General features: G+C 36.7%; 1 protein-coding gene across 1 annotated transcript; it reads left to right on the top strand.

Moving 5' to 3' along the window:
* Positions 1 to 1,600: 1,600 nt before the first annotated feature.
* On the top strand, positions 1,601 to 27,508 carry LOC119052677 (transmembrane protease serine 11B-like protein). The gene is made up of 10 exons (XM_037150026.2): positions 1,601 to 1,739; positions 9,228 to 9,343; positions 18,534 to 18,652; positions 18,751 to 18,818; positions 21,054 to 21,214; positions 21,913 to 21,951; positions 22,470 to 22,644; positions 23,396 to 23,655; positions 24,144 to 24,286; positions 25,390 to 27,508. The coding sequence occupies exons 1-10, from the start codon at positions 1,732 to 1,734 to the stop codon at positions 25,549 to 25,551; spliced, it is 1,251 nt and encodes a 416-aa protein (XP_037005921.2). The 5' UTR covers positions 1,601 to 1,731; the 3' UTR covers positions 25,552 to 27,508.
* Positions 27,509 to 27,851: the final 343 nt, after the last annotated feature.

Genomic DNA, 27,851 nt, shown 5'->3' with positions numbered 1-27,851 from the left:
GTCCTGGAGGTTCCTAAGCCTCTCCTCACTTTTTTGAATTCTTGTTTTTTATTTATTTTTTTTCTGTTTGGTTGTTTGTTTCTTCCTTCTGGTTCACTCCCTTGATTTAAGTCCCAGTTTCCTTTCCAACACTATTGGTTCCCTGTGCATTTTCCTTCATTTCACCTAGTGTAGCCTTCATTTGTTCATCTAATTTGCAACCAAAATCAACCAATTCTGAGCATCCTGATCACCAGTGTTTTGAACTGTGCATCTGATAGCTTGGCTATCTCTTGGTTGCTTAGATGTATTGACTCTGGGGCTTTGATCTGTTCTTCTGTTTGAGCCATTTTGGGGGGGGTCTGTTTGCACCTGTTACGTATGAGGGGCAGAGTCTTAGGTGTTCACCAGGGTGGGGCAACCCAGTTGCTGGGTTGTGATGCTATATGTGGGGGCAGGGTCTGAGAGGGAACAGTGATGTTTGCTCTACTCTTTGTTGGACTTCAGTCCCTTCTGCTGCTTCCCCCTAACAAACTGGACCTTTCTGGTACTGATTCCCATGTGGGAGGGCTTGTGTGAGTTCTAGGACTCTGTGGGTCTCTCCAAAAAACTCTCCTGTGAGGCTGGGAGTCTCTCCCTGTGCCTCAACTCCACAGGTTATTTTCAATCAGTGTTTTGAGGCTTTATTTCCCAGTGCTGGGACCCTGGGTTGTGCAATCTGTCTTGCTCCCCAGTTATCTTTGTGTGAACGTGGGACTACTGCCAGGTCAGTCAGCTGCCTTGCTCATGGTGCCCTGCTGCTCAGTCACCACCTTACTGGGTCTGCCCATTGCCATCCCATGCCCAGGGTCTTCCAGCTGCTGCCTGTGTGCCCAGGGTGTACCTGCTGTGTGTTGCACACCTGGGGTGCCTTGTGACCCCAGTGTCACTACTTTCTGTGCTGCAACCCCTCTCTGCTTAGCTACTCGACTCCACCCTGCCTACCAGTCTGGATGAATGTGTCTATTTCAGCTTCTTGTCTGTTTGAGTTCCATACAGTTTAATTTTATGTCCGTTCTGGTTGTTATTTTGTTTCTAATTTTTTGTTGTCCTTATTTTGGTTGTGCGAGGAAGCACAATGTATCTACCTACACCTCAATCTTAGCCGGAAGTGCCTTTTCTTATAAAGAATTACCAAAACAGAACTGTTATTTCTTATACCAAAACCTACCTGCACCTGTAAATCTACTCCTACATAATTATCTATAGAGTCCCAGTGAGAATGTTCAGATTAAGCATGCTACAAATGAGTAATTCTGTGCAGAATTATTGTACATATTAAAAAAACCAATGTATATTTAAGTCATTTGTTAATGCCTGCTGTGGTAAATAGACTTGGCTTCACTGAGGAGGAGCTCTGCATCGTAGAAGGGATGAATGGAATCTGAGCCAGAACACTGACTCACCAAACCGTAGTGGTATTTTCTGGGTGGACCTCTTGGGCAACCAATCCCAGTTATGTCTACTGTTTTTTTCTAAGTATCCAACTCAAAGTGTAATTTCAGTTCTTCCTTTAAACCGCAAATGCACAGCTGTCATCAACACTTGTTAAACAAGTTTCCTTTTAATTATCTTCTGCTAGTACACCCAGCCCTTAAAATCCCAGGTATTACTCTGGTTAGTGTATTTTCCTGAGAACCACTGATCAGGACAAAGAAGTACAGAAGTTTCCTTTACCTCTATCGACACCAACAGACCACATATCAGCACATTATGTATAGGTAAGTGGAGATTTGCTTGCCTAAAATTTTGACATAAAAAAAAAAAACTAAGACTATTTCCCCAGTAGGACTCCAACCAAGAGTTGTAGTATATTTTGAATTTTTTCCAGAGAACTTTTAATTTCCTGCATGCAAAAAAACCCTATCACATACATTTTTGTTTTAGAATCTGTAGTTTTGTGCAGTAGTTTGAGGAGAGCTTCAAAAGGTTCCTTGTAGCTTAACACCCTGTGGGTGAAAAAATAATAAGAATGTGTGACTGTGATAAAGTGGAGAGGAGAAAGTGGAGAGAAATTTTTTTCTTTTACAAATCAAGCATTGAATTGTTATTAGTGGTGATCATGGTCATGAGCCTCTTGCATTTTTTAAACATTTTGTGCTTTTTAAAGTGCTCTCATGAATATTGTCTTGAACTTTACAGTGCTATTGCTTCGTAGGTGTTTTCTGTAGAATCATATATAAAACCATGTATTTTATCTGTAAAACATTCAGAAATTAGAATGACATAATTATGTGTAGACATGTGTTACTTATTTTTATAGTATCTAACTAGGTAATTATGATATAAAGTGGACAATGATAATGCCACTTTAAAAATTTACTTATACCTTACAAGGTATTTTCATCAAAACATATGCAAAATAAAAAAATTAAGTGAACATAATTATAAAATATTTAATGTTCATATAACTTGGAAATATAAATGTATGCCTTATGCAAGTATTTTTCTAAAAATATTTATCTCAAGTCAACAGTTGAGTCTTTTAAGACACATACACACATACACACATACACATACTTTTAGAATATCAGTAATCATGTAAACATATAATTAGAAAAAGCATACTCACTGTGATACGATATACTAAGAACATTTCTTTCTTGAACTAAAGTAAATAATTTATTGCTACATATTCTTTTTATTTAAAATGTTATATTATTCCTACCAAGATGTATTCTTGGTATATGTAATCAAAGATGTATTAGCCACATCTCTGATCTAGCAGAAAAAATATGGTGATTTATCATATTTAAAAGTAGAGAGGAAACAGCATGATTTCTTTGTTTTGCTTTGTTTTGTTTTACCTATAAAGTAGTCATCACCTTTATTCTGGGTGGACGGTTTTCTCTTTATTTATAGGGCACCTCCCTCTTCTCCTTTAACATTTTAACACTTGTGTGAAGTCCTAATCTGAAAGATTTCAAAAGATTAAACCATTGTTTTAAAGCACTTGTAGTTACCTAGGAAAGCTCCAAACCCTAATTCAGTGGTTAGCTGCTCAAAGTGAAACATGAATCTGATTGTCCAGAAGAACTTGAGTAGACTTTGCCACATGGTTGATTCTGCAGGTACATTTAAACAGACCTTAATCAACCCTGTGGCTGCACTTGGCTGACTGAATGTTGAACAGCCAAAAGGAAGAAAAGGAACACTAGAATTGGAAGTCAAGACTTCAAAATCACATTTTATCAATTTTTTCTTACAGTTAGTCCTATAGGATAGAATTGGAAATATCTGAAATGAAAGCTGTGTTTTAGATACTTGTCAAGGTAAGAGTGCATGGTCAGGAGTTTTTTATGCCAAGATATAATTAATACTCTGGCTCCCCTTTCAGTAATTTTCCTTACATGATTGTTCAGAAGAATTTGTAGTATAGCCTATCAGTAACAGTGGAGAAATAGCTGAGAGATTTTTCTGCTTGGGAAGTCTGCCATTTTTCAGAAAGCTACTTAGTCTGTGTCATGGTTTGTAAGATCTTTAGGTTATGAGTTAAAGATTGTTACAACCCAGAGCTAGTCACAAGCAATAATCAAAATGGACAAAGAGGATAGGAAGAGAAATATAAAATTCTAGAGTGTTTTCAGTGAAAGACCATTAAAATAAGAAAGTCATTTTAGTTCTCTTTCAAACCATTATGTTTGAATAAATTTTAAGACATTTTATTTGATCATATTTTAATAGATTTAGGTTTGTTTATGTTTTTATTGAATACAAGTTCTTAAACTGTATAAATAAAAGAAAAAAATTCCCAAATCTATATGAAATCCTCTTCTGAGGTAAAGCTTTAAGAATAGAACTAATTAAATTAAGAAATGTACAAATATATCCCCAATTAAAATCCTATTAAGGAAAAAAAAAGAGTAAGAGTTCACGGGAGACAGAAAATTAAAGCAAGGGTGTGGAGTAAGGGTGTAGAGAGCCAAGCAATGAGCAAAGTGGTTTTGGTGAAGCTGAATGCTTATGAGATGAGGTAAGTTCTTACCCATCAATGAAATGTAAACAATAGTCTGAATTTAACAGTTAAGAAACATGAAGATGATTTAGTCTTTTAAAGACATCAAACAATAAGACTGTGAAATTCAGAAAGTGTATGAAAGATTGAGATAAATTAGTTATAGTTAGAATGGAAACAAATGTTTTTCATGAGAAATATCATTTTTTTCATAATATTTTATATAATGTGCACTATAATATACTAATCTCTCTTTACAGTTTTATTTCTTCCCTGTTTTTGGATGAGTCTTCAGTTGACATCTCCAGCTACATTAACTATCAGTCTTATATCTCTAGTTGTGTAAATAGAAATTTAAATGTCTCTAAAAATTAAGATATAAAATATTTATCATTTTTCTCCCCAAGTAACCTCTTTAAGGCTTCATTTACTCTATTTTTTGAGGCAAAAACTTTTGTCCTGTTTAACATATTCCCATTTTTTACCTATGTAGCTAACTAATTACCAAGTTCTTATAAATATTATACTATAAACTTTCTTAAATTCACCACTTTTTTTCTTGCTGTCACCATCTGGACCCCATCTCTACATTCCCAGGGATTGCAGTAGCCTCCTTACTCATTTGTCCTCCTCTTTCATTTCTATCCCTCTTTTAAACCATCATCATGCTGACTATTTACAGATTCTTCTCCTTAAGTACCACATGTCCCCATGAGAGTCATTTCTATAGTGCTAATCAAAACTTTTTTGATTAGTACTGAAGGCTTTCCATAATCTGTATTCCTCTGATCAATCTATTCTTCATGATCTAGTTGTCCTTAATATCCCTTGGCTTTACACATTCACTCCTTCAACAAGTATTATCTATAATGTGTTAGGCATCACCCTATACCCTGGGTATAACACAACAATCAGTAATGATCTGACTGCAAACAATAACATGGTCACAGCTAGAGATAAAATGACTGCCATATGAAAATAAAAAGTACTTTTAATGTAGATCCATAGTAGGGTAGGCCATGTAAGACTTCAGAAAAGAGGAGACGACAGAGTTGAGTACCTAAGTTTGAGTGGAAACTCACTGGGTAGACTTCAGGTGGACATTTTAGGTTGAAGACCAGAATGTGCAAGGTCATGGAGGTGTGAAAGAGTTGGGTTGCCCATGGAATTCTGAGTAGTTTGAAATGATTGGTACCTAAGTTAGAATCAGATAGAAATGTAAGTTTAAAAGTGAAATAAGGTGGTGGAGATGTTGACCTTAGACAGGAGTAATTTATTTATAGAAATATGAGGAACTAGCTGAGCGTCGGCTACAGATAAAGAGAAGTTCATAATAGTGAGAATGGAGCTGTAAATATTCTCCTCTGATGCCTTCTATTTTGTTGATGGACGAGGAAGTAAAGTTATCAGCTATTACTAGATGGAGCAGGTGGTGGTGCAGGTCTGAGAAAAAAAAGTATGAAATAGTTTTCAAAGAAAGTGAAAAAATCAATAAAGTATTTTTAAAAATCTTTTCCTTCTGAAAGCATCAACCCAATTTCTTTTTATCTGAAGTCTAATATATCATAAACACTTCCCCTGATATTACTTCAAATCTGAAAAATCTGACAATATGTCCTGGCTAGATTAAAGTTTTCAATATTTTTTGAAAAATCCATAGGACAAGCTGGCAGGCTGCAAACTCAAGTGGGACTTCCATATTACACTCCCAAGGCAGAATTCCATCTTTTCCCAGAAATCTTTTAGCTTTCAAGGCCTTCAACTGCTTGGATGAGGCCCAATTATTCCTTTATTATTGAGAGTAATCTCCTTTATTTAAAATCAAATGTTTATAAATGTTTATCACAGCTATAGAATGCCTTCACATCAAACTTGAGGCTAGTGATTGACCAAACAACTTGGCACCATAGCCTAGTCAAGGTTGCCATACAAAATTAACCATCCAATTGTCCAACTTCATCTTTGCCAATCCATGACTCACAGTTTGCTGCAAGAAAATTGAATTGTTGGTCATTCTTTAGCACTGCATGTTGTTTCTTCCTCCTGGACATGTGTCCATGCCCGTTTGTCTAGAAAGTTCCACACATCCCTATTTCAACTTAAGCAGAGGGTCTCAACACGTATTTGTTATATAAATGAAACACAGTGAAAATACCTCTTATTTATTGTAGGTTGAACATAGAAGGCTTTTCCATAAAGTATCTCTTTGAATCATGTTTTTAAACAAGCTAGTAAGAGACATGAACATTGCTCTGACACAATATAGTGCTTCATGTTTGTGTGTTCTTTGTATCCAAGGGGGGACCCCTCCAGAAAAAGAATTAACTTCTAGAGGGCAGGTCCCTTGAGGTACATGCTTCCCCCACACTATGTGAGTATTCTAGGAACACATCTGTATCAGTTTAGCAGCTGGTGTTGTTGTGAGATGCTGTGTTCAGCTTCAGTGAAATTTTTTGAAGACTCATTTGCTCATTTTATAGTGGATGATTTGTGAGCACTCCTGCCCACACTGCACTGAGTGTTCAGCAGTTTTTAAACAAAGCGGCACAACCCCTATGCCCCACCCTCCCTATTCACCTGATCTTGCCCTGTGCAATTTTTTTTGTTTCCCTGGATGAAAAAAGTCCCCAAAGGAAAACATTTTGCCAATGTGGAAGAAATAAAACAAAAAACCAATGAAGCACTAAAAGGCATCAAAATCAACAAGTTCAAGAATGGTTTTGAGGGACTTCCGTCAAGATGGAGGCATAGGTGGAGATGCCATGCTTCTTCACACAACCAAGTTTAGAGACAACTTAATAATAGCAACAGAAAATATAGCCAGAACACAGAAAATTGAACTTTTTGGAAGTCTGATAACAATAAAATCTTCAGCCTGACTGGTAAGAGGGGTGAAACCAGCAGCTGGCAGAGCGGGGTAGTACAGGAAAACTCGATCAGACGGACTCAGGCGCATGGAATTCAGGCGCAGGGTTGGACCTGGTGGGCAACTCAGCAAGCAATTGCGGGGAAACAGCGAGGGAGCAGGGCTGCGGGTTGACTGTGGTCCCGCATTCGAGTGTGGATAGACAAGCGAGGGAGTGGGCAATTGGACGAGAGCCAGCAGCCCCAGCGGCCAGCAGTGGCAGAGGGTGCAGCCATTTCCCCACTCTAACCCCGCCTCCACATACAGTCTCATAATCCAGCGACCTAAGTGGCCCTGTCCTGGTGAACAACCTAAGGATCTGCTCTTCACCCAGTGGCTCAAAAATGCAGAGGGGGTCGCCATTTCCCCACTCTGACCCTGCCTCCACATACAGAGTCACAACCCAGTGACCTGGAAGTCCAAGGCTCCGCTCCTCATACTTAACAGGCGCTAACAGACCAAAAATGGCTCAAGAAGATCTCAAAGCCCCAGAGCCTATAAATCTAAGCAATGAAGAAATAACAAAACTCTCAGACGCACAGTTTAAAACACTGGTGATCAGGATCCTCACAGAACTGGTTGATTATAGCCACAAATTAGACAAACATATGAAGGCGAAACTAATTGAAATGAATGGAATTGCACAGGAAACCAATAGCGATGAAAAGAAAACTGGGACTCAAATCAATGGAGTGGACCAGAAGAAAGCAAATAATGGCCAAACAGAAGAGAGTGAAGAAGCAAGAATTCAAAAAAATGAGGAGAGGCTTAGGAACCTCCAGGACATCTTTAAACGCTCCAACATCTGAATTATAGGGGTACCAGAAGGGGGAAAGGAACAGCCACCAGTGGAAAACTTATTTGAACAAATAATAAAGGAGAACTTCTTCAATCTGGCAAAGGAAATAGACTTCCAGCAAATCCAGGAAGCTCACAGAGTCCCAAAGAAGTTGGACCCAAGAAGAAACACACTAAGGCACATCATAATTACATTAGCCAAGATTAAAATGAAGGAGAGAATCCTAGAAACAGCAAGAGCTAGGGGGACTGTCACCTACAAAGGAGCTCCCATCAGACTGTCAGCAGATTTCTCAAAAGAAACCGTGCAGGCAAGAAGGGGCTGGAAAGAAGTATTCCAAGTCATAAAAGGCAAGGACCTACAACCAAGATTGCTCTATCCAGCAAAGCTTTCATTTAGAATGGAAGGACAGATAAAGTGCTTCTCAGATAAGGTCAAGTTCAAGGAGTTCATCATCACCAAGCCCTTATTATATGAAATGTTAAAGGGACTTATCTAAGAAAAAGAAGTTTAAAAAAACATGAACAGTGAAAGGACAACAAACTCACAATTGTTAACAACCACACCTAAAACAAAAGCAAACTAAAAGGACAGCTAGGTCAGGAGTGGAAACACAGAAATGAAGATCTCAAGGAGGGTTAGCAACAGGGGAGTGGGAGGAGGAGAAGGGGGAATAAGGTACAGAAAATAAGTAGCATAGACAGTAGATAGAAAATAGATGGGGGGGCAAGAATAGTATGGGAAATATAGAATCTAAAGAACTTGAGACACATGGTCATAAACTAAAGGGGGTAATGGTGGGGATGGGGCTAGGGTGGAGGGTAATGAAGAGGGGAATAGAACAACTTTAACAGCATAATCAATAAAAAAATAAATTTAAAAAAAGAATGGTTTTGAGCAGTGTAAAAAACAACTAGGTAGGTGTACTGCGTCAAATGGAGAGTACTTTGAAAGTGACTGAAGTTTAAACATGTAAGAATAAATACACCATGCTTCATAAATAAATTCCATCTTGGGGGGGTTCCTCTTGTATAACAAGAATATAATAAATAAGATTATTATTATACTTTAGAAAGTTATGATAGGTTTAGGCATAAGGAACTTCTAAGGCATTTTCATTCCCTATTCCTCTTCCCCTGCAACCTGGCAAATTCTTTACTTACTCATACTAACTCTTTTTACTGTCCATTGATCATGTGAAGGCACCAGAGGCAAAGTATGGATAGTCAACTTGGCACCAACCATCAGACCCCCAAGAGCTAATTTCATAGCACAGATCAAAAGAGGTTTGATCATAAATAGTAAGAAAAACTTACAGACTTTTGTTCTTTCCTCCCTTCCTTATTCCCTCTTCCTCCTCTCACTTTCCTTCTCTCTTTTCTTTTTCTTTCCTTTCCTACCTCCATTTCCTTGCTCACTCCCAAAATGTCTTTTGCTACCATTGTGCCTAAATTGTGGAGCTTCTAGACCTGAGCAAAAGGAAAGAGATGAATATTTGTAATGACTGACTTTTTTGATATATCCTTCACATTTACTTTATTTGCTTACAGACCAGTCACAGCTTCCCGCACGTCTTTGCCACTGTGGATGGTTGCCCTCATTGTGTTTGGAGTGTTGGCAATCCTGGGAATAATGATTGGTCTTCTGGTTTATTTTCTGGCAGTAGGTTGGTAAAGAATATATTTTTACTTATTATAGTTTATTGTAAACTTTATTTCCAATTCTACAAAAGAAAAAGACAGTAGCAAGACATGAATTACATCTATTTCAAATGTTTATTTCTGGGATCCCAGGTAGAAGACTGTATATCTTATAAGTATATGAATGCATAGATAGTTCATAGGTGGAAAAGTACCCTACCAAGATAGTATTATATAGGTTATTTTATAATTTTATAATTAAAATAAGTATTTTTGTGAAGAAAAAGAACCAAAGAATATTGTATTGCATTTTGACTAATTTTTATTCTTAATAAAATAATATAAAACTCCCTTTAACATAGATTAAAAAACTTTGAAAAGATAAGAATAGTTGGAGTTTTTTAAAAACCACAGTTTAACTTTAGATAGTACTGTATTTATATCCTGTCATGAAAGACAAAAAAAAATCAGCATACTTCTCATTTTTCTTCCACAGTTCCCTGCACTTTATTAGCAATATTATTCTTTTTTTAATATATTTTATTGATTATGCTATTACAGTTGTCCCATTTACCCTCTTCACTCCCCTCCACCTTGCACACCCCCTCCCATCCACATTCTGCCCCTTTAGTTCACATCCTTGTGTCATAAGTTCGTTAGCTTCTACATTTCCCATACTATTCTTACCTCTCCCTCTCCCATTTCCCATACTATTCTTACCTATTTTCTACCTACCATCTTCATTACTTATTCTCTGTACATTTCCCCCTTCTCCTCCTCCCACTTCCCTGTTGCTAACCCTCCATATGTTCTTCATTTCTGTGGTTCTGTCCCTTTTCTAGTTGTATCCTTAGTTTTTGTTTTAGTTGTGGTTGTTAATAACTGTGAGTTTGCTGTCCTTTCACTGTTCATCTTTTTTATCTTCTTTTTCTTAGGTAAGTCCCTTTAACATTTCATATAATAATGGCTTGGTGATGATGAACTCCTTGAATTGATCTTATCTGAGAAGCTCTTTATCTGTCCTTCCATTCTAAATGAAAGCTTTGCTGGATAGAGCAATCTTGGATATAGGTCCTTGTCTTTCATGACTTGAAATACTTCTTTCCAGCCCCTTCTTGCCTGCAAGTTCTCTTTTGAGAAATCTGCTGACAGTCTGATGGGAACTCCTTTGTAGGTAACTGTTTCCTTATCTCTTGCTGCTTCTAGGATTCTCTCCTTCATTTTAATCTTGGATAATGTAATTGTGATGTGACTTGGTGTGTTCCTCCTTGGGTCCACCTTCTTTGGGATTCTCTGAGCTTCCTGAACTTCCTGAAAGTCTATTTCCTTTGCCAGATTGGGGAAGTTCTCCTTTATTATTTGTTCAAATAAATTTTCTGCTTGTTGCTCTTCCTCTTCTCCTTCTGGAACCCCTATAATTCAGATGTTGGAATGTTTAAAGATGTCCTGGAGGTTCCTAAGCCTCTCCTCATTTTTTTTGAATTATGGTTTTTTTATTCTTTTCTGTTTGGTTGTTTGTTTCTTCCTTCTGGTCTACCCCATTGATTTGAGTACCAGTCTCTTTCCTATCACTGTTGGTTTCCTGTACATTTTCCTTCATTTCACTTAGCATAGCCTTCATTTTTTAATCTAATTTGTGACTGAATTCAACCAATTCTGTGAGCATCCTGATCACCAGTGCTTTGAACTGTGCATTTAGTAGGTTTGTTATCTCTTGGTCGCTTAGTTGTAATTTTTCTGGAGTTTTGATTTGTTCTTTTATTTGGGCCATTTTTTTTGTCTTGTTGCACCTGTTACCTATGAGGGACTGAGCCTTAGGTGTCCACCGGACGGGGTGGGGGGCAACCCAGTTGCTGGGTTTTGATGCTGTATGTGGGGGAGAGGTCCGAGAGGGAACAATGGCTCTTGTTCCTCTATCTTATGAATTTCAGTCACTTTCACCACTTTCCCCAAGCAAACTGGGCCCTTCTAATGTTGATTCCTCTGTGGGTCGGTTTGTGTCTGTCCTGGGACACTATGAGTCTCTCCAGTGAACTCTCCTGTGAGGCTGGAAGTTTCGCAGGGCACCTCAACCCCCAGAGGTGTTTTCAATTGGTGTTTTGAGGCTTTATTTCTCCAAGTTGGGAGCCTGGGTTGCACAGTCTGTCTCATTCCCCAGTTTCATCTGAACGTGAATGTGGGATTGACTGGTTCTGCAAGTCACCTTGCAAACTACGCCCCTCCACAATTTGTTGCCTGGCTGGGTTCGCCTGTTGCCACCCTATGTTCAAGGTCCACCAGCTGCTGCCTTGCACACCTGGGGTCCACCAGCCACTGCTTTTTTTTTTTTTTTTGCTGTGACCCCTCTCTGCCAGGCTGCCCAAATGCACGCCTTCTACTGGTGTGGATGAAAGTGTTTACTTTAACTCCTTGATTGTTGGACTTCCATACAGTTCAAGTTTCTGTCAGTACTCATTGTTATTTTGTTTCTAAATTGTTGTTGTCCTTATTTTGGTTGTGTGAGGAGGCACAGTGTATCTACCTACACCTCCATCTTGGCCGGAAGTTCCTTGCAATATTATTATTTTTACATTATCAATGTTTATAACACTTTCTCCTGCTTGGTTATCATAATTACTATTTTTTTAGTTTTGAATATGTTTTTATATATATTTAGATTGAGCATATACTCACCATTAACTTTTTTTTATGACTTTGTCATGATTGGATTTTTACCTATAAAGCTATATATACTCATAATTTTGAGTTAAATTGGCAGACATTTTATATTAAAAATAGCTTTTCCTCTTTTATTTTCCATTTCTCAGAGGCAACCACTTTCAACTCTTTTCAGTTGATTCATAATCTTGTTATATCCTAATTTTTCAGTTATTGGTTTTATCTATTCATTTTATATTATGGAATATGAAGTTTCTGTTATCATTCACATCCTGACAACATAGCAGTCCACTTGGGATTTTCCTTCATTAAGATGGGGATTAAGTACAACACTTTCCATTGTGTGTTGTACTTAATTTCTTAATGCCTGCATTTCATATTTCCTTTTTGTTATTTTATTCACTCAGTTGTGGTGGAGTGTATATTGTAGGTGTTTTGTGAGAAGTGTATATTTTTGACAATTTGCATGTCTGAAAATATCTTAATTCTACTCTTAACCTTAATTAATAGTATAGAATTTTAGGTTGAAAAAATTTGTCCCACTGAAGACAAAGCTGTCATCCTTTTGCTTTCAAAGTTTCTCTCAAGAAGTCTGATGACATTTTGATTCTAGAGATTTTGTAGAAAATCTCTTTTCTCTGAACTTCTGCAAACTTACTGGATCTTCTTCTGTATCCCCACTGTTTAAAAATTTCATGATAATGTGACATTGTCTAGAGCTTATTTCCACTCATTATGCTTTCAGTGTAGAAACTCGTAGGCTCCAGTTCCTGAAAATTTTCTTAGATTATTTCTTTGATAATTTACTATTCTTTTTATTCTCTCTCTCTCTAGAGATCCTGTAATTTGGATATTAGGCCTCCTAAATGTTGACTCTAATTTTCTTACACTTATCTTTTTATTTTTCCATCCTTAGGGTTTTTTTATTTAAATCACTTCTTGGTTATTTTCTCATGTTTTTCAATCCATTTATTAAATTCTTTATTTTTTCTATTATAGATTTAATTGGTAAGACTTCTTCTTTACCTAACTATTCATTTATACAGCATCTTAATTTTACTTCTTAAAAAAATCTTCTCTGAATATGATAATTTGTTTTAATTTTTCATCTCTTTCAATATTTTCTTTACTTCTTTTGGTAGCACAGTATACTCTTGAATGACATGAGGGTTCAGTGCTGACATGATGTGTGGCCTAAAACACACATATAACTTTTGACTCCCCCCAAATTTAAGATGTACATTGGTATCTATGGGCATTAGTTCCAGGGATATAAAAATCCAAGGATGCTCAAGTCCTTTATATAAAATGGTGAACATAAATGCATATGTTTGGACCTCTACTAACAGTACAAGTATTTATTTTAAAAAATCAAGTTTAAGTGGACCCACAGAGTTCAAATTCATGTTGTTCAAGGGCCAACTGTACTTCATATTACATACTTTTCTCAAGTATATGTTTATCTTTTAGTATCTTTTAATATTTAAGATTGGAAATTAAAGAACTAACTGCAAGCTCTTCATGAAATGAGTGTTGACAATGGCATTTTGTATAGACTAGCTAGGTTTTGTTTAAAGAACCCAAATTACCAATATATTTAGGTATCTTCTTTTGGATTGGTCAGAATTCCCAGATGGGAAAACAAGCTTATCTTGTGTTGGGGGGCCATGTTCTGGGCTGCTGGCTCTCTTTAGTCAAGATGAGATAGAAATCCACCATATAAATTTCAGTACAATGCACCTTGCCCTCAACTGTGTCTCAGTGACCCTCTGAAAAGAGCAGTTGGGGAAGATGCTGGGATCTAGCTGTTTTGGTCAATCTTCCTTGCTTTCACCTCTACTTTCCAAGCTGCTTGGTGCTGTTTAGGGTCTTTTGGTTTAAAATGGCACAAATCTTTACTTCCCCCACTGTGGTGCTTTTTATCCTTCTGCTTCACCACATCCAGCTTATCTTAGTGCTGTGTTCATCCTGTATCATTTTTTTCTTAGAACACAGTGCGGTCTTTTAGGCTACAGATTCAAATTTATTTGTTTAGTTATTTTCAGGAATATCAGCTATGCACTTTTTATGTCTCCATGGCCTCTGATATTGTTCATTCTTTCAACAATAATTTTATATTTATATTGTCTTTCTTTTTCATTTCATCTTGTTTCTTTTGCTCAAATTTGTCCTCCATGTCACAATATATTTAATCTGTCAGTGGCTTTCAATGTGGCTTTTATCTATAATACTTTTTCCTTCTTCCATGTCTTTACCAAACTTTCCAGATTTTCTTTCACATTAAATTGTTGTATATTATGAGCTCCTTTACTTTGCAAGATCTTTAAGACAATAGGAAATAGTAGTTAAAACTCTTCCTCGGGTCCCTTAATAATTATACAAATTTCCTACTGGATCCTTTGCAATCATTATTTATTTTTCTCGATTTGAGCAAGACTGTTCTCATTGGATTACTGTGGGAAGTAAGTCTAGTGGTGGCTCATAATATAAGCTTTGCAGCTTATATTTTGTTTTGTCTTCTCAAACATTCTCTTATCCAGTCTGTTACTTTCTTTAACACTAGGGCACATTTACCTTCAGTTTTGAACACTTAAGATGCAGGATGGCCCTTAGCATAGCTCCTTAATTTACACTCTCTTAATTATGGTAGAATGATCCTGACTTCTTCACTTCTCCACCCCAGCTAAGCGTCAGCAGGTTGCCTTGGCTGGGAGATGAGATTGTGCATAATAAAAATGGTACAGTAATATGGTGACATGTTTTTGTTTCACTGCTGTCATTCTGCAGTGTGAAAATAATCAACTCAACTTATGAGGAGATGAATCTGTGTTCTATATTATTTCTCACTTTAATATGCATTTCCCAGTTTTTGATATACTTGCTTCATAATTTTTGGTTTGGAGTTATGACTGTTTTTCCCCCCTTGGAAATGAACCCTCCAGCCTTGTCTTTCCCCCAATGCCCAGGGATTAGAAGCAGAAGAATGTAGAAGTGCTTATACTCTGAGAGCTTTATATAAATGTTCTCATAATTCATGCCTAAATTCTTACATTGAATAGAGAACTCTTCATATAGACTAAACAATTTTTTAAAATCATGTGTTTGTGTAAATTTTCTTTATAGAAATAAGTTTAAAGTAATCACATTATGGAAAAGTTGTAAAACAAGTTCTTGCTTTCTGCCCCTTGTCCATCTTTCTCAATTTATACTGGTATTTAAACCACCTATGTAGATGAGAATGTTAATCATAAGGCACAAGTGAGACTTATCAATATCCCATCTTTAAGGGGTTATTTTAATCTCACCAAATGCCACCAGAGGACAATGGCTGGGTATGCACAGTGGCCTCATCATAGTGAGCAATCTCAGGATTGCTGCATAGAATTAAAAATATGATACTGAAGAGTTGATTTCCTTGTTCCAGAATATGGTTTTTAGTCTTAAATGTCTTAGATATTATATATTTAGTTTATCTACAGTACCTGTGGAAAATGCTTCATGCATTTGAAATAAAAATTGTTTAAATCTTTCCAATTTATTTTTATTGAGAAATGTTAATGAGTTTATAATTGCTATAGTAGATAGAAATATTTAGGAATTTAATTTAAAAAAACTGAAGTATTCATTGTGAAAAGTAAATTATAAAAATAAAGTTGAATCCTTTCAAGGTCTATTTTTGCTACTTATGGTAAAACATAATAAACTACAACTGCAAAGCTTGGTCTCCACAGTAGAGGATTCATTAGTTACAGACAAGCTAACTACAATTAATAATTTTAATTCACAAATCAGAGTTCCAGCCAAGATGGAGGCATATGTAGATACTCCTTACTTCCTCGTACAACCAAAATAAGTGTACAACCAATTTAAAAACAAAAACAACCAGAACTGCCAGAAAATTGAACTGAATGGAAGTCCAACAACCAAGGAGTTAAAGAAGAAATATTCTTCCAGACTGGTAGGAGGGGCAGAGATGTGCAGTGGGCATGAAGAGGAATTGAGGCAGGGTGGCTGCTGGCAGACCAGGTGGGCAAGGCTGATGCTGCAGTGGCCAATCGACCAGTACCATGTTTGCCTGCAGATAAACCAGGAGGAACAACTGGGGAGTGAAAAAGAACATGCAACCCCAGATTCCTGAATGAGCAAGATAAGGCCACAGAACTTCAGTAAAAATCTGTGGGGGTTGTGGTGGTGGCAGAAACTGCCAGTCTCTTGAAAGTGGGGCAAGAGCCAAGCAATTGGCACTATTCCCTTTCTGGCCCTACCCACATATGGCACCAAAATTTGAGTTGCTCCATCCTGGTGAATACTAGGGCTCTGCGCCTTACAACACAACAGGTACTCTGAGACAAAAAAGAATATATGGCCCAAATGAAAGAACAGATAAAAATACCAGAAAAAGAACTAAGCAATGAAGAGATAGCCAATCTATTAGATGCAGAGTTCAAAACACTGGTAAGCAGGATGCTCACAGAAATGATTGAGTATAACCACAATATAAAAAAGAAGTGAAGGCTATACAAAGTGAAATAAAGAAACATATACAGGGAACCAATGGTGAAAGGGAGAAAACCAGAACTCAAATCAATGATTTGGAACAAAAGGAAGAAATAAACATTCAGCTGAGACAGAATGCAGAAATAAGAATTTAAAACAATGAGGAGAGGCTTAGGAACCTCTGGGAAAAACTTTAAACATTCCAACATCTGAATCACAGTAGTGCAAAAAGGAGAATGGGAAGAGCAAGAAATTGAGAACTTATTTGAAAAAATAATTGAAGAAAGCTTCCCCAATGTGGTGAAGGAAATAAATGTATAAGTACAAAAAGCTAAGAGAATCCCCAAAAAGTTGGACCCAAAGAGGAATATGCCAAGATACATCATAATTAAATTACCCAAGATTAAAGAAAAGGAGAGTATTTTAAAAGCAGCAAGATAAAAAGGAGACAGTTACCTACAAAGGAGTTTCTATAAGACTATCAGCTGATTTCTCAAAAACAAAATAAAAAACAAAATAAAAAAAAACCCTTACAGGCAAGAAAGGGCTGGCAAAAAGTATTCAAAGTTATGAAAAGCAAGGACCTACATCCAAGATTACTCTATCCAGCAAAGCTATCATTGAGAATGGAAGGGCAGATAAAGTGCTTCTCAGATAAGGCCATGTTAAAGGAGTTCATCATCACCAAGCCCTTATATGAAATGTTAAAGGGACTTATCTAAGAAAAGGAAGATCAAAACTATAGACAGTAAAATGACAACAAACTCACAACTATCACAGCTGAACCTACAAAAACAAAAACAAGCTAAGCAAATAAAGTAGAACAGCAACAGAATCACAGAAATGGAGATCAGATGGAGGGTTATCAGTGGGGAGGGTAAGCAGGAAGAATGGGGCAAAACGTGCAGGGAATAAGAAGCATAATTGGTAACAAGAAAATGAGCGGAGGTTAACAGTAGTATAGGAAATGGAGAAGCCACAGAACTTACATGTGCAACCCATGGACATGAACTGAGGGGGTCAGAAATGCTGGAGGGGAAGTGGGTACTGGGCAGAGGAATATTAAGGGGAGAAGAAAAAGAATGGGACAAGTATAATAGCATAATCACTAAAATATACTTAAAATAAAAAAATAGAAAAGCAAAAAATTTTGTTTGCAAATTACTGTTTATAACCGATCAATTTTCAGCATTTTGTTTAGCACTCTCTGGCATTTTTTACCATCACCTTTCTCACTATGAAATATTTTTACTACATTTAAAATGACAAATTATAATTTAAATAAGGTATCTTTCTCCTCTGAATTCATGTAGAACGAATAGTTGAAAAATTAACTTTACTGCTTTATATCCTTATTAGTACCTCATTATTAATGATTTAATCCATATTGAGACTCTTCCACAAGATGGTTTTGAAAGGCAATGATTATATTGCAAATTAATATTAGCATTTATTTAATGCTTATTATATGCTACGCATTGCCACACTGTATCTAGCACATTCCTAGATGCTTAATATCTATCACATAAGAGGTATAATACATCATATATTGAACAGCTTTGTATCTATACAAGTTTAGGAAGGAAATGTAATGGATTATGTTTGGGCTTTGGACTCAGACAAATCAAGTTTTGATTCTTGATTCTTCTTTGTAGCTCTACGATATTGAATAAGACTATATTTCTCTGAAAAGGGAATATTTCCTATGCTTCTTATAAAGTATCTTAACATAGTAAATAATAAGTAGTAACTCTTTTTATTCAATATGACAATCAGTTATTCCAGACAGAAATCTTATTTATATTATAAGGTCCTAGCTGTCTCAGTCAAGATGTGACCACTCTTTCTGACCTTTGTCTGATATATATACTTCATCTGTGATCTTATAAAGAGTTTCCACAATGCCCAGTTTGTCTAATCAACCATACCAGAAAGATTCACAGCATTTATCAATATCTAATATGAGCACAATACTTGCTAGGTGGTATTACTACATAATCTACATCTGGATTGGAAATTCATTTCCTTAAATAATTCTTGGATTGTTTCTTTACCTCACAGAAAACACGGTTTATTACTACCAAGGTAGATTTACAGTGTTGGATATCTCACACAATGAAAATTATGCAAGAGAGACATCACCAGAAAATAACTATCTTAGCAAAATTCTTGAGACTAAGGTAAATTAGTATTTTTCTATGTTTACTTGATTGTTGATTCTCTGAAATATAAATATACTAGTGGAATTTGATGTTTGACTCTGTGTTTTCTTTGACAGATGGCTGATGCATTTCAGAGTTCTAGCATTTATAGACAATATATCAATTCTCAAGTCATTACACTGGAGTAAGTAATTACTAATAACAGAAAAGAGATCACCCTACCATACCTACTATTTTGCTTAAAATTTTCCTGTAAAAAAACAGTCTATTGATGTTATAGTAATTAGCCAATGAGATACTAATATTTAGCATTATCCTAAGCTAGGTGTCAGATTTATTTTTCAGTATAAAACTAAAGCAAAGATTGGGCATTATAACTGAGTTCATTAGATCTATTGATAATGTATCAATCCTTAAATTACAGGTAAGGTATCCTTCTGATTTTTTAAATTTTTACGTTCAGAAAACATTAGGTGGTCTCAGACCAATGTTTGATGTTCTGACATTTTTGTTTAGCAGTAGCGTAAATACAGCCCTTGTTTTCTCCCATCTTTCTCCTTGCAAGTTAGCTAAGCACCTTACAGAACAGTCCTAGAGTTCATATAGGGTGGAAAAGAGTATATTGATAGCACATTTTGATACCAAGGCAATACTTCTAGTCACCATAACAATATGTAAAATCCTTATGCTGTGTTCTTTGCATATGGATTTGAAGTAGTAACAAGTAACAGAGGGAGTCTAGAGTAGTCATTAGGCAACCTGAGCCCAGGCTTTGCCACTTAGTAGCCCTACAGCATTGGGAAAGTTACTATATCACTTTGAGTCATGTCTCCTATTTGTGAAATATTGATGATAACACCTACTTCACTCATGAAACTGTACTCAGGATCAAGGAAGATAATATGCATGGAACAATTTGCAAATAACTCCATTTCAAGTGAAGGGAATTGTTGCTTTTACCTTCATCAATTCCACCAGACTATGTCCTCATTTCCATTTCTCCTGGAAGTCACAGGACTGCTAAAATTGTAGAATAAGTCAAAATTTCAACTAGCATTAACATTGGTGGTCAGCTTCCATACTGGAAAGATATAGGAGATTAAAATTAAAGGGCCCTTGTACCTCTCAGACCACCAAAGACTTTCTCGTTGTTTTCTTATGCATGTAACTTCAGGTATCTATAGGAAGTGACGGAGAAGCAGTTTCTCATTTGGGCACACCCTATTCTAATCATCTAACTTGAATGAGCTGTGGGCTTTCTAGGAATGATTATTGATTTATATGCCAAATGGTTGATAGTCCATTAAGGGAATCTAATGTATAATAACGCCACTTCAGACACTAGTCTCAGGGCTGCTTGACAATTCCTACATACCCATTGATCAGCCTCTGGGCTGCCCCTTCTTTCCCTAGTTTCATACAAATCAGCCCTGAGCACCACAGTTAATCTTCCTCAAGTGTAAGTTAACTCAGGTTCTCTTCATTGCTACTCTTTGGCTAGCATTAAAAGCGTCCTCCACCTAAGTCCAATCTTCTAGACACTGTTGTCGCTGGCTGACTGGGCACATGGAGACAGAGGGCAGAGTATAAAGAGCCTGGGTTATGGAGTCAATCATACTGAATCTGTATCGTAGTTTAGTAGCTGTGTAACCTGGAACAAAAGCTCGAGCCTCAATTTTTCCTTGTCTGTAAAGATAATGACACCTGTGCTTCAGGGTTGTAGTGGACACTAAGTGTGATAATGAATGTGATAACCAAGTGTTTAGAACACAGCAGATGACCAATGAATGCGAAGTAATGTTATTGCATTCTAGTTATTCTAGAATACTAGTCCTCCTTGTCTCTGTCCGATGAAATTTTCTGCTTGAGGATAAAGCAGCAAAAAAAAAAATACTTAAGGGCCAGTGTGTATGTCACCTGTTTTATGACAATTTCTCTGATCTTTTAAGTAAAAAATGACTTATCCTTTTCTTAGTATCAGAAGGTAAGATAAATATCTTACCATGCTTGCCTTATATATCATAGTAATTTGTATACATTCTTTATCTCACTTAGAAATCTGGACATTTTTAGAGAATAGGAAATGTATGTTAGTCATCCCCGAATCACCCAAAAGCACCTAGCTCAGTTGTTCATCCACAGCAATTGTTGAGTAAATGATGAATGAATGTTTGAATAAATAATCCCAGTTCTTCTACCCTGTGCCTCAGGCCTTTTCTATTTTTCAGATTTGTAGAACTACTTATCCTCTAAACTGAATATACAGCTGTGTGCATACTGTCACCAACTAAATGTGATTAAAGTGAAGGTACTGCACAAACCCATAAAAAAGCAGAAGAAATCAGGATATGAAAGATCAGGAAATGAGGAAGGCAATGCAATTTTTCAGCAACATATGACACCTTTATGTCGTTTCCAGTCCTGATAACAACAGCGTGATAGCACACATATGGCTGATATTCAAGTCTCCCAAATCAATGAAGGAAAACACAAGAAGAAAAATTGAAACCATCCTACATCAGATGCTGAGTAGCCACTCAGGATCCTTGAATATAGATCCTGATTCTCTTAGGCTGACAGGTAAGGGTATGTATTAGATGAGAGCAATGCTACTTTAATATTTTTATCCCTAACACACATCACGAGCACTGGAAACAAAGCTGATCCTCAATGTTTTTCAAAAAATGAATGTCACTGTTTTACATCAGAGCAATAATTTGTATTCATTATTAAAACACATTCAAATAATAATGCTACATCTAAAAACTGGTTTTGGTGGGAAAAAGCTGCTTCTCATTTCAAAGTGCATAGTAAGACTTTGAACAGTTCCTATAAGTAATGGTGTTTCTTGCTGTTCTTTCTATGGTCTCCTATAATTTTCAAAAACAGCACAGGATCTGCTATTATGACAGGTCAATTTTAAGTTATTTTCTACACTAACAGGAATCATTTTCACTTGTGGGAACTTCTTGTTTTTTCAAAGGAACTTACTGGCAATTTTCTACTCTAGATGACATAAAATACTATTCCATCTAAATAACAATAAGTATCTCACCTAGAACTATGAAGATGTTATTTCCATTTTATATTCTCATCAGTAAAAGAACAATTTGAATAAACCAATGTTCTCTCCTTTCTAGTGACATTTTATCCTAAGATTCCAAATTATTTCCAGACCCTCCTGCTCTGCTCGACCTAACATCTCACTCCATTGGTCCCAGGGCTAGTAGACTAAAGGTAGGTGTTAAATTTACCACGTCATTTTTGTTCTATTTCAGAAATCAGTAAGACCACTGCTGAAAAAATTATCAACAACCGTAAGTTCAAATAATTTTAATTAATATATGAGACAATCTGAAACATAAGTCAAGATTTGTTTCTCTTGTTTAGGCACAGTTCTAAGTGCTTGACACACAACTTAGTTAATCCTCACAACCATTCTAGAAATAGGTATTGTTATCATCCCATTTTAGAGATGGTGAAACAGAAGCACAAAGGAGTGACATAATTTGCCTAAGTTCAACCAGCTGGTAAAAGGTGGGAGTGGAATTCAAACCAGAGAGTATGGCTGCAGAAGCCATGGACTTCACTATGACTTTATATTTCTCCTACAGCTTTTACATTCTTCAGGGGCTGAGGTGTCTTGGAGGTCCTAGGATGGGTATGGAGGTGACTCGGGGCTGCTAGGGATTCCTATGCAAATTACCCTGCCCCTATAAGTGTGAGATATTGTCAGACAGAACCATACAAGAATAATTCACTTCACTCTCAGCTTTGTAATCAAACAAACATTATTTTTTCATTCTCGATGGAACAAACTGACTTCCTCTGACAGGCTGTGGGAGACGAGCAAGGATGTCAGCTACACATGATAGAGTCAGGGGAGGTTCCAATGCTCGGGAAGGAGAATGGCCCTGGCAAGCAAGTCTCAAAATCAACGGCCGACACTACTGTGGGGCATCTTTGATCGGTAAAAGACACCTGGTGACTGCAGCTCACTGCTTTCAAAAGTAAGTTCATCATGTTGACAAAGTCTAGGGAGACCGAAACTTCCTGAACATTTTCCAGTTGATACTTCTTATCCTAGTTCAATGATCAGTAGCACTCCCTTTCATTATCAAAAGTATCCTAGAAGGTTTGGAAGACAAATTATATGGTAAGCCAATCTCAGGCTTTCCTTAGGTTCCCAGTAAGTAAGAATGGGAAGTCACTCATTTGCAATACAACATATTTATTGCACACAATTCTTATCTCACATCACGTTACACTCCAGCCATCCCAGACTACTTGTAGTTGCTAAGACATGTTATTCTGTTTCATACCTCCCTCCCCCTCGGTGCATGCTTGTCCCCCTCTCATCTTGCAGGCAAATGGGACTTGGCTCTATAGTTTCTTCCAAAATGCTACTTTCCCTGAGAAGTCGTCCATTTCCTAGATCCTGCAGATTTAAATCCTCCTGTTTGTGGTCTAATTATATACACAACCATTTAAGCAAATATAACTCGCCATGTTTACGCCATCTTTCATTAGGCTTAATTTTTTTGAAGGCATTGGTTATTTATCTTTCTTTCTATATCCTCTTGCCTTACACAGTGTATAGTGTAGAGACTCAAACAAGGTTTTAAAATTAATTTCCAAATCAGATTGTATCACTGTTAATGGATTTTGAAGCAATGAAACTTAATGTGATGAAAAGAGTATGATTAAGTGCAGGCTGTATTTTTATTATTTTGAAATAATACAAAATTTTTGTTTCTTTAGGACACATAATCCAAAAAACTATACTGTCAGCTTTGGCACCCTTGTAACTCCACCATATATGCAACATTATGTTCAACAAATTATTATTCATGAAAATTATGTCTTGGGTGAACATCACGACGACATTGCAGTTGTACTGCTCACTGAAGAAGTTTCACTTAACAACGATGTACATCGAGTTTGTCTTCCAGAAGCCACACAGATTTTTCCACCAGGTGAAGGAGTTGTTGTTACAGGATGGGGAGCACTTTTTTACAATGGTAAGTCCAGCGAACACTCAACACAGTATATAAGGTGTTGAACACTCAAAAGCAACAAAAAAAATTAGCGATCTAGGTACAGAGTTAAAGGCATTATTTGCCTCTGGATGCCCAGTACTCCCGGGTATTCTCTCAGGAAATGCTGCATATGAAGTTATGATTCTGTAAATTGCCTTGGCTTAGAACATCCCAAGAAGACCAATGTGTTTGTGAAAACTCTGTAAACTGGAGAACCTAGTTAAAGCAGTTCTTGTCCAAAGATGTAAAAAGAGAGACAAGGTTACAGAAAGGCAGCATTAGGAAGATGTTCTGACTTATCCTCTGGACATTGATTTTTCATTTGTTTGGCTACGAGAGGTAAGTGGGCTTTTTTAGCTTAAGAATAGGCCAGACTCAAATATAGATCTTATATATAAAGAACGAAACAAATTTTCAAGCCTGCTTCATTTCAGAGCAGCTCTTTTGCTGAGAATGTTTATTTCGTTTAGGTGACTACCCATTGTTACTTCAGAAAGCACCTGTGAAGATTATCGATACAAACACCTGTAATTCTAGGGAAGCATATAATGGCATGGTGCAGGACACGATGATATGTGCTGGATACATGGAAGGAAATATTGATGCTTGCCAGGTAAGTCTGGACATTATTCACATTGACCACACAATAATTAGTAACTGCTATTATTTTATGAAAATTACCAACATGGAGATAATTTTATGCTTCAATGAATTTGAATTTTTCTTTTTTAAAATTTTAATTATTATTCAAGCACAGTTTTCTGTCTTTTACTCCTATCTCAGCTCACCCCCACAGTGTGGTGAAAGACAAATAAATACCATATGATCTCACCTTAACAGGAACCTAAACAACAAAACAAATAAGCAAGCAAAATAAAAACCAAGACACTGAAATAGAGAACAGGCTGACAGGAACCAGGGGGGAGAGGGGAGGAAATTTCAGGGGAAAAGGGGAAGGATTCACAGGAACTAGTATAAAGGACACATGCACTGAATTTGAATTTTGACAATCCATTCAAACTCCCTTAGCTTTGGCACTAATGTATTTCTTCCCTACATGCAACATGTGTTTATAGAATTAAAGTATTAAAGAATCACTTATGTTGGACATACAATGAGTCAAGCAAAGACTGAAGTCCTTGACAGATATTATTCAATTTAATCCTCCTTGTAACTTTGTGATGTAGCTATTATCATTATATCATTTTATAAATAATGAGACTGAGGCAGTAGAAGGTAAAATAATTTGCACAAGGTCACACAGCTATTAAGTGAGAAAGCTGGCATCCAAAGCAAAGTAATCTAGCATCATAGTCTGCAGTATTAATCACATTTCAATAAAGAATCAGTATCAGGAAGATTTAAATTATTTCAAGGCCATTTCTTTTGCAGTTTTAGCTTCCTCATGGCTAGGGGTCTGGCTTCTTTTCTCAGATATGAAGCCTTAAACTCCAAATATACAAATAATATATGTCTCCCAAAGCTTTCTCATAGAACTAGACCTTATAACTTCAAGGTCAATTCCAGAGAGCCCCAGAGAATATATTTTGGCCAGTCACAGTTATGATTATGGATGAAATAAGAATTTATACCATGTAACTTCATATGGTCTCTATTACACATGAATCATAAACATCAGCTGGGCTTTTCATTTAGGGCAAGTAAAGTACGTGAGAGTAAATTGTCACAATGGTAAATATTCTTTGTTTTATTTAGGGTGACTCTGGAGGTCCACTGGTTTACCCCAATTCTCGCAATATTTGGTACCTTGTTGGAATAGTGAGCTGGGGAGAAGATTGCGGTAAGATCAATAAGCCTGGTGTCTACATGCGAGTGACTGCCTATCGCAACTGGATTGCCTCCAAGACTGGTATCTAAGAGAAAAGCATCTTGTCGAAATTATCTTAGGTCATTTTTACCCATTACTTCTAAGCCTTATATAACATACATTTAAAACTAGTGTATATAATGTTTTTTTAGAAAAAAAGTATTGTCTTGAGAAAATATTTATGAACTTTATTTAATATTAAGCAGACTCTACAAAACAAGAAATTTCATGTTTAGTTAAGAAGGCCTAAGCAAAAAAAATGCTTTTATCAAAAACTGACTATTATTATTTGCTTTGTATTTTATGTACCCACATCATGGTTCTTGCACCATAGCATAATGTTCTTCATTTTAGGCATTTGGACTTTGTGGAATTATAAAAATACAATTTTTCTTGTCCATTGTAAGTTACCAGGCAGCACTGCCGAGTAGTGGGTTGGACCATGTTGTACCTGCCTTCATGTCAAAGTTTTTGTGGAAGGGGTGTAGTTATAAACTAAATCATGTCAGAATTTAGGCACTGATTTAGAGTCTTTTATTTCAGGTGCTGAGTAACTCTTTCAGTCAAAGAATTTCACTCTCAGCAAAACTGGGTGAAACAATACATTTAGATTTATAGATACCAGGTGCACTAATTCTTCAATGTTGATACAGGTTTCTGTAGGAATTCTTTATTTGAACTATGAATAGAAAATGCAGCTGTGAGCCATGGAAATGTGTAATGTATTTTAATTAAAACAAATTTAAAAGCAGACTATCTTTGTTTAATATGACAATTTTACTCTCTTTTTGTTTTTTTGAGTCTTTTGCAGGTGACTTTCTGTCTCTCTCTTCTTTTCTGTTATTGCTTTCACTTGGTCAGTGGCTTAAGAAAGGGCCACAGGATAGTTAAAAAGCTACCCAGAGGCAGAAAGGAAAGTCTCAGGAAGACCAGGTGGGTGCAGTGAGCAGTTCCTCAAAGGCCACTGGCACGAAGCCTCCTAGTCAGGTTGTCTGAAATGAGGCTATCTCAGCCAGAGTTGGGGCTCAACAGCTCGTAGAGTTTGCTCAGATGGTCACCTATCCTCCCATGAGTGTCAGCTCTGGGTCTAGGAAGTGGTTCTTCTAGAAGCAACAGAGATGAGCATCCATGCAGATAAAGCCCAGGACAGGCCTCATCTTCTAGACCAAGGAGGTTTTCATGGCATGCAGGCTGCTACCTCACCTATCTTAGGATGGCTTTTGAACTTCCTGGAAAAAGGCTCAGTTGCTGTTGTGTTTTCGCATCTTCAAGAGATGCAAGGCACCCTGCTTCTCCTAATCTACCTCTGGGAAGAGTGGTGCAAGTGGTCCAGGGCCACGTGATCCGTGGATATGGAGGCCTGGAGAGAGGTAGTTCAGGGAGGCCTGCAGAGGCCGGCTGACCAGCCTCTGAAGTCAGCCTTCACTTTGGAGGTATAATTCTGGCTGATCCAAGGGCTCATGGTTCATTGATGACTAGAGGCCAATGATACACAAAAATGGCATTTGTGGTTCTCAGGAGTCATGATGGAATAACTAAGAGGATGGCTCTAGAAGTTCTGTCTGTGGGCTGAGGAGGAAGGAGAGTAATTGGAGGCTGGAGGGCAGAGAGGGGAGAGCATTTGCATCGCGAAAAGAGACAGATCCACATACTGTGCCTGTAGTTGGCTGTTTTGTAGGGAATAAATGTTAATTACTGACCATATTCTTGGTCCTAGTTTGTCAAAGAGAGCATAGAGTTCTGTTTTATGAACATACAATCTTCACAAACTGAGTGATATTAGTTTGTAATATTCATCTTTCAAGAGTAGAAATTTTTATCAGTATTTACTGAAAACTTGATTCACAGTCTTCATAAGAGTCCTCATACAGTATTTACATTTTATTTAAGCTTCAACTACCTATATTGGATATAAGAGAAAATGTTTTACCTACTGAATTTTCTCCACCCAGAAAATATGGATTCTACCCTACTGATAATCCTTTTTCTGTATATCAAATATCTGAAATAAATATATATCATATACAACCATATAATTTAGTTGTCTCAGAGATTCATAAATTTGTGTTTAAATGGCAGTTTTAAGTGTTTTTCTCTTTTATATATTTTTCAAATATGTTCAAAGACCACAGATTATTAAAAGAAGTCTTGGCATGTTAAATTCAATGATTGACTACTTGATATTTAACCCATTTGGTTATAATTAACATGAAATATTGTATTATTCATTATCATAAGAAATTAAATGATAAAGCTTAACATTTATTGAGTTCTTACTATGTGTCAGGCACAATTCTGATAACTTTATATGTATAAGAGGGGACCCCAAAAAACAACTATCTTCTGGAGC

The sequence above is a fragment of the Artibeus jamaicensis genome, unplaced genomic scaffold (genome assembly GCF_021234435.1).
Source record: "Artibeus jamaicensis isolate MK-2021 breed Jamaican fruit bat unplaced genomic scaffold, CSHL_Jam_final contig_908, whole genome shotgun sequence".
NCBI lineage: Eukaryota > Metazoa > Chordata > Mammalia > Chiroptera > Phyllostomidae > Artibeus > Artibeus jamaicensis.
This window is presented reverse-complemented; position numbering and strand designations above follow the sequence as displayed.

Bases quoted from the DNA above. Each gene is read 5' to 3' on its own strand.
- LOC119052677 (XM_037150026.2), top strand. The intron at 9,344-18,533 runs GTTGGTAAAGAA...TTTACCTCACAG, and splicing joins GGTTTATTTTCTGGCAGTAG to AAAACACGGTTTATTACTAC. The intron at 18,653-18,750 runs GTAAATTAGTAT...TTTCTTTGACAG, and splicing joins GCAAAATTCTTGAGACTAAG to ATGGCTGATGCATTTCAGAG.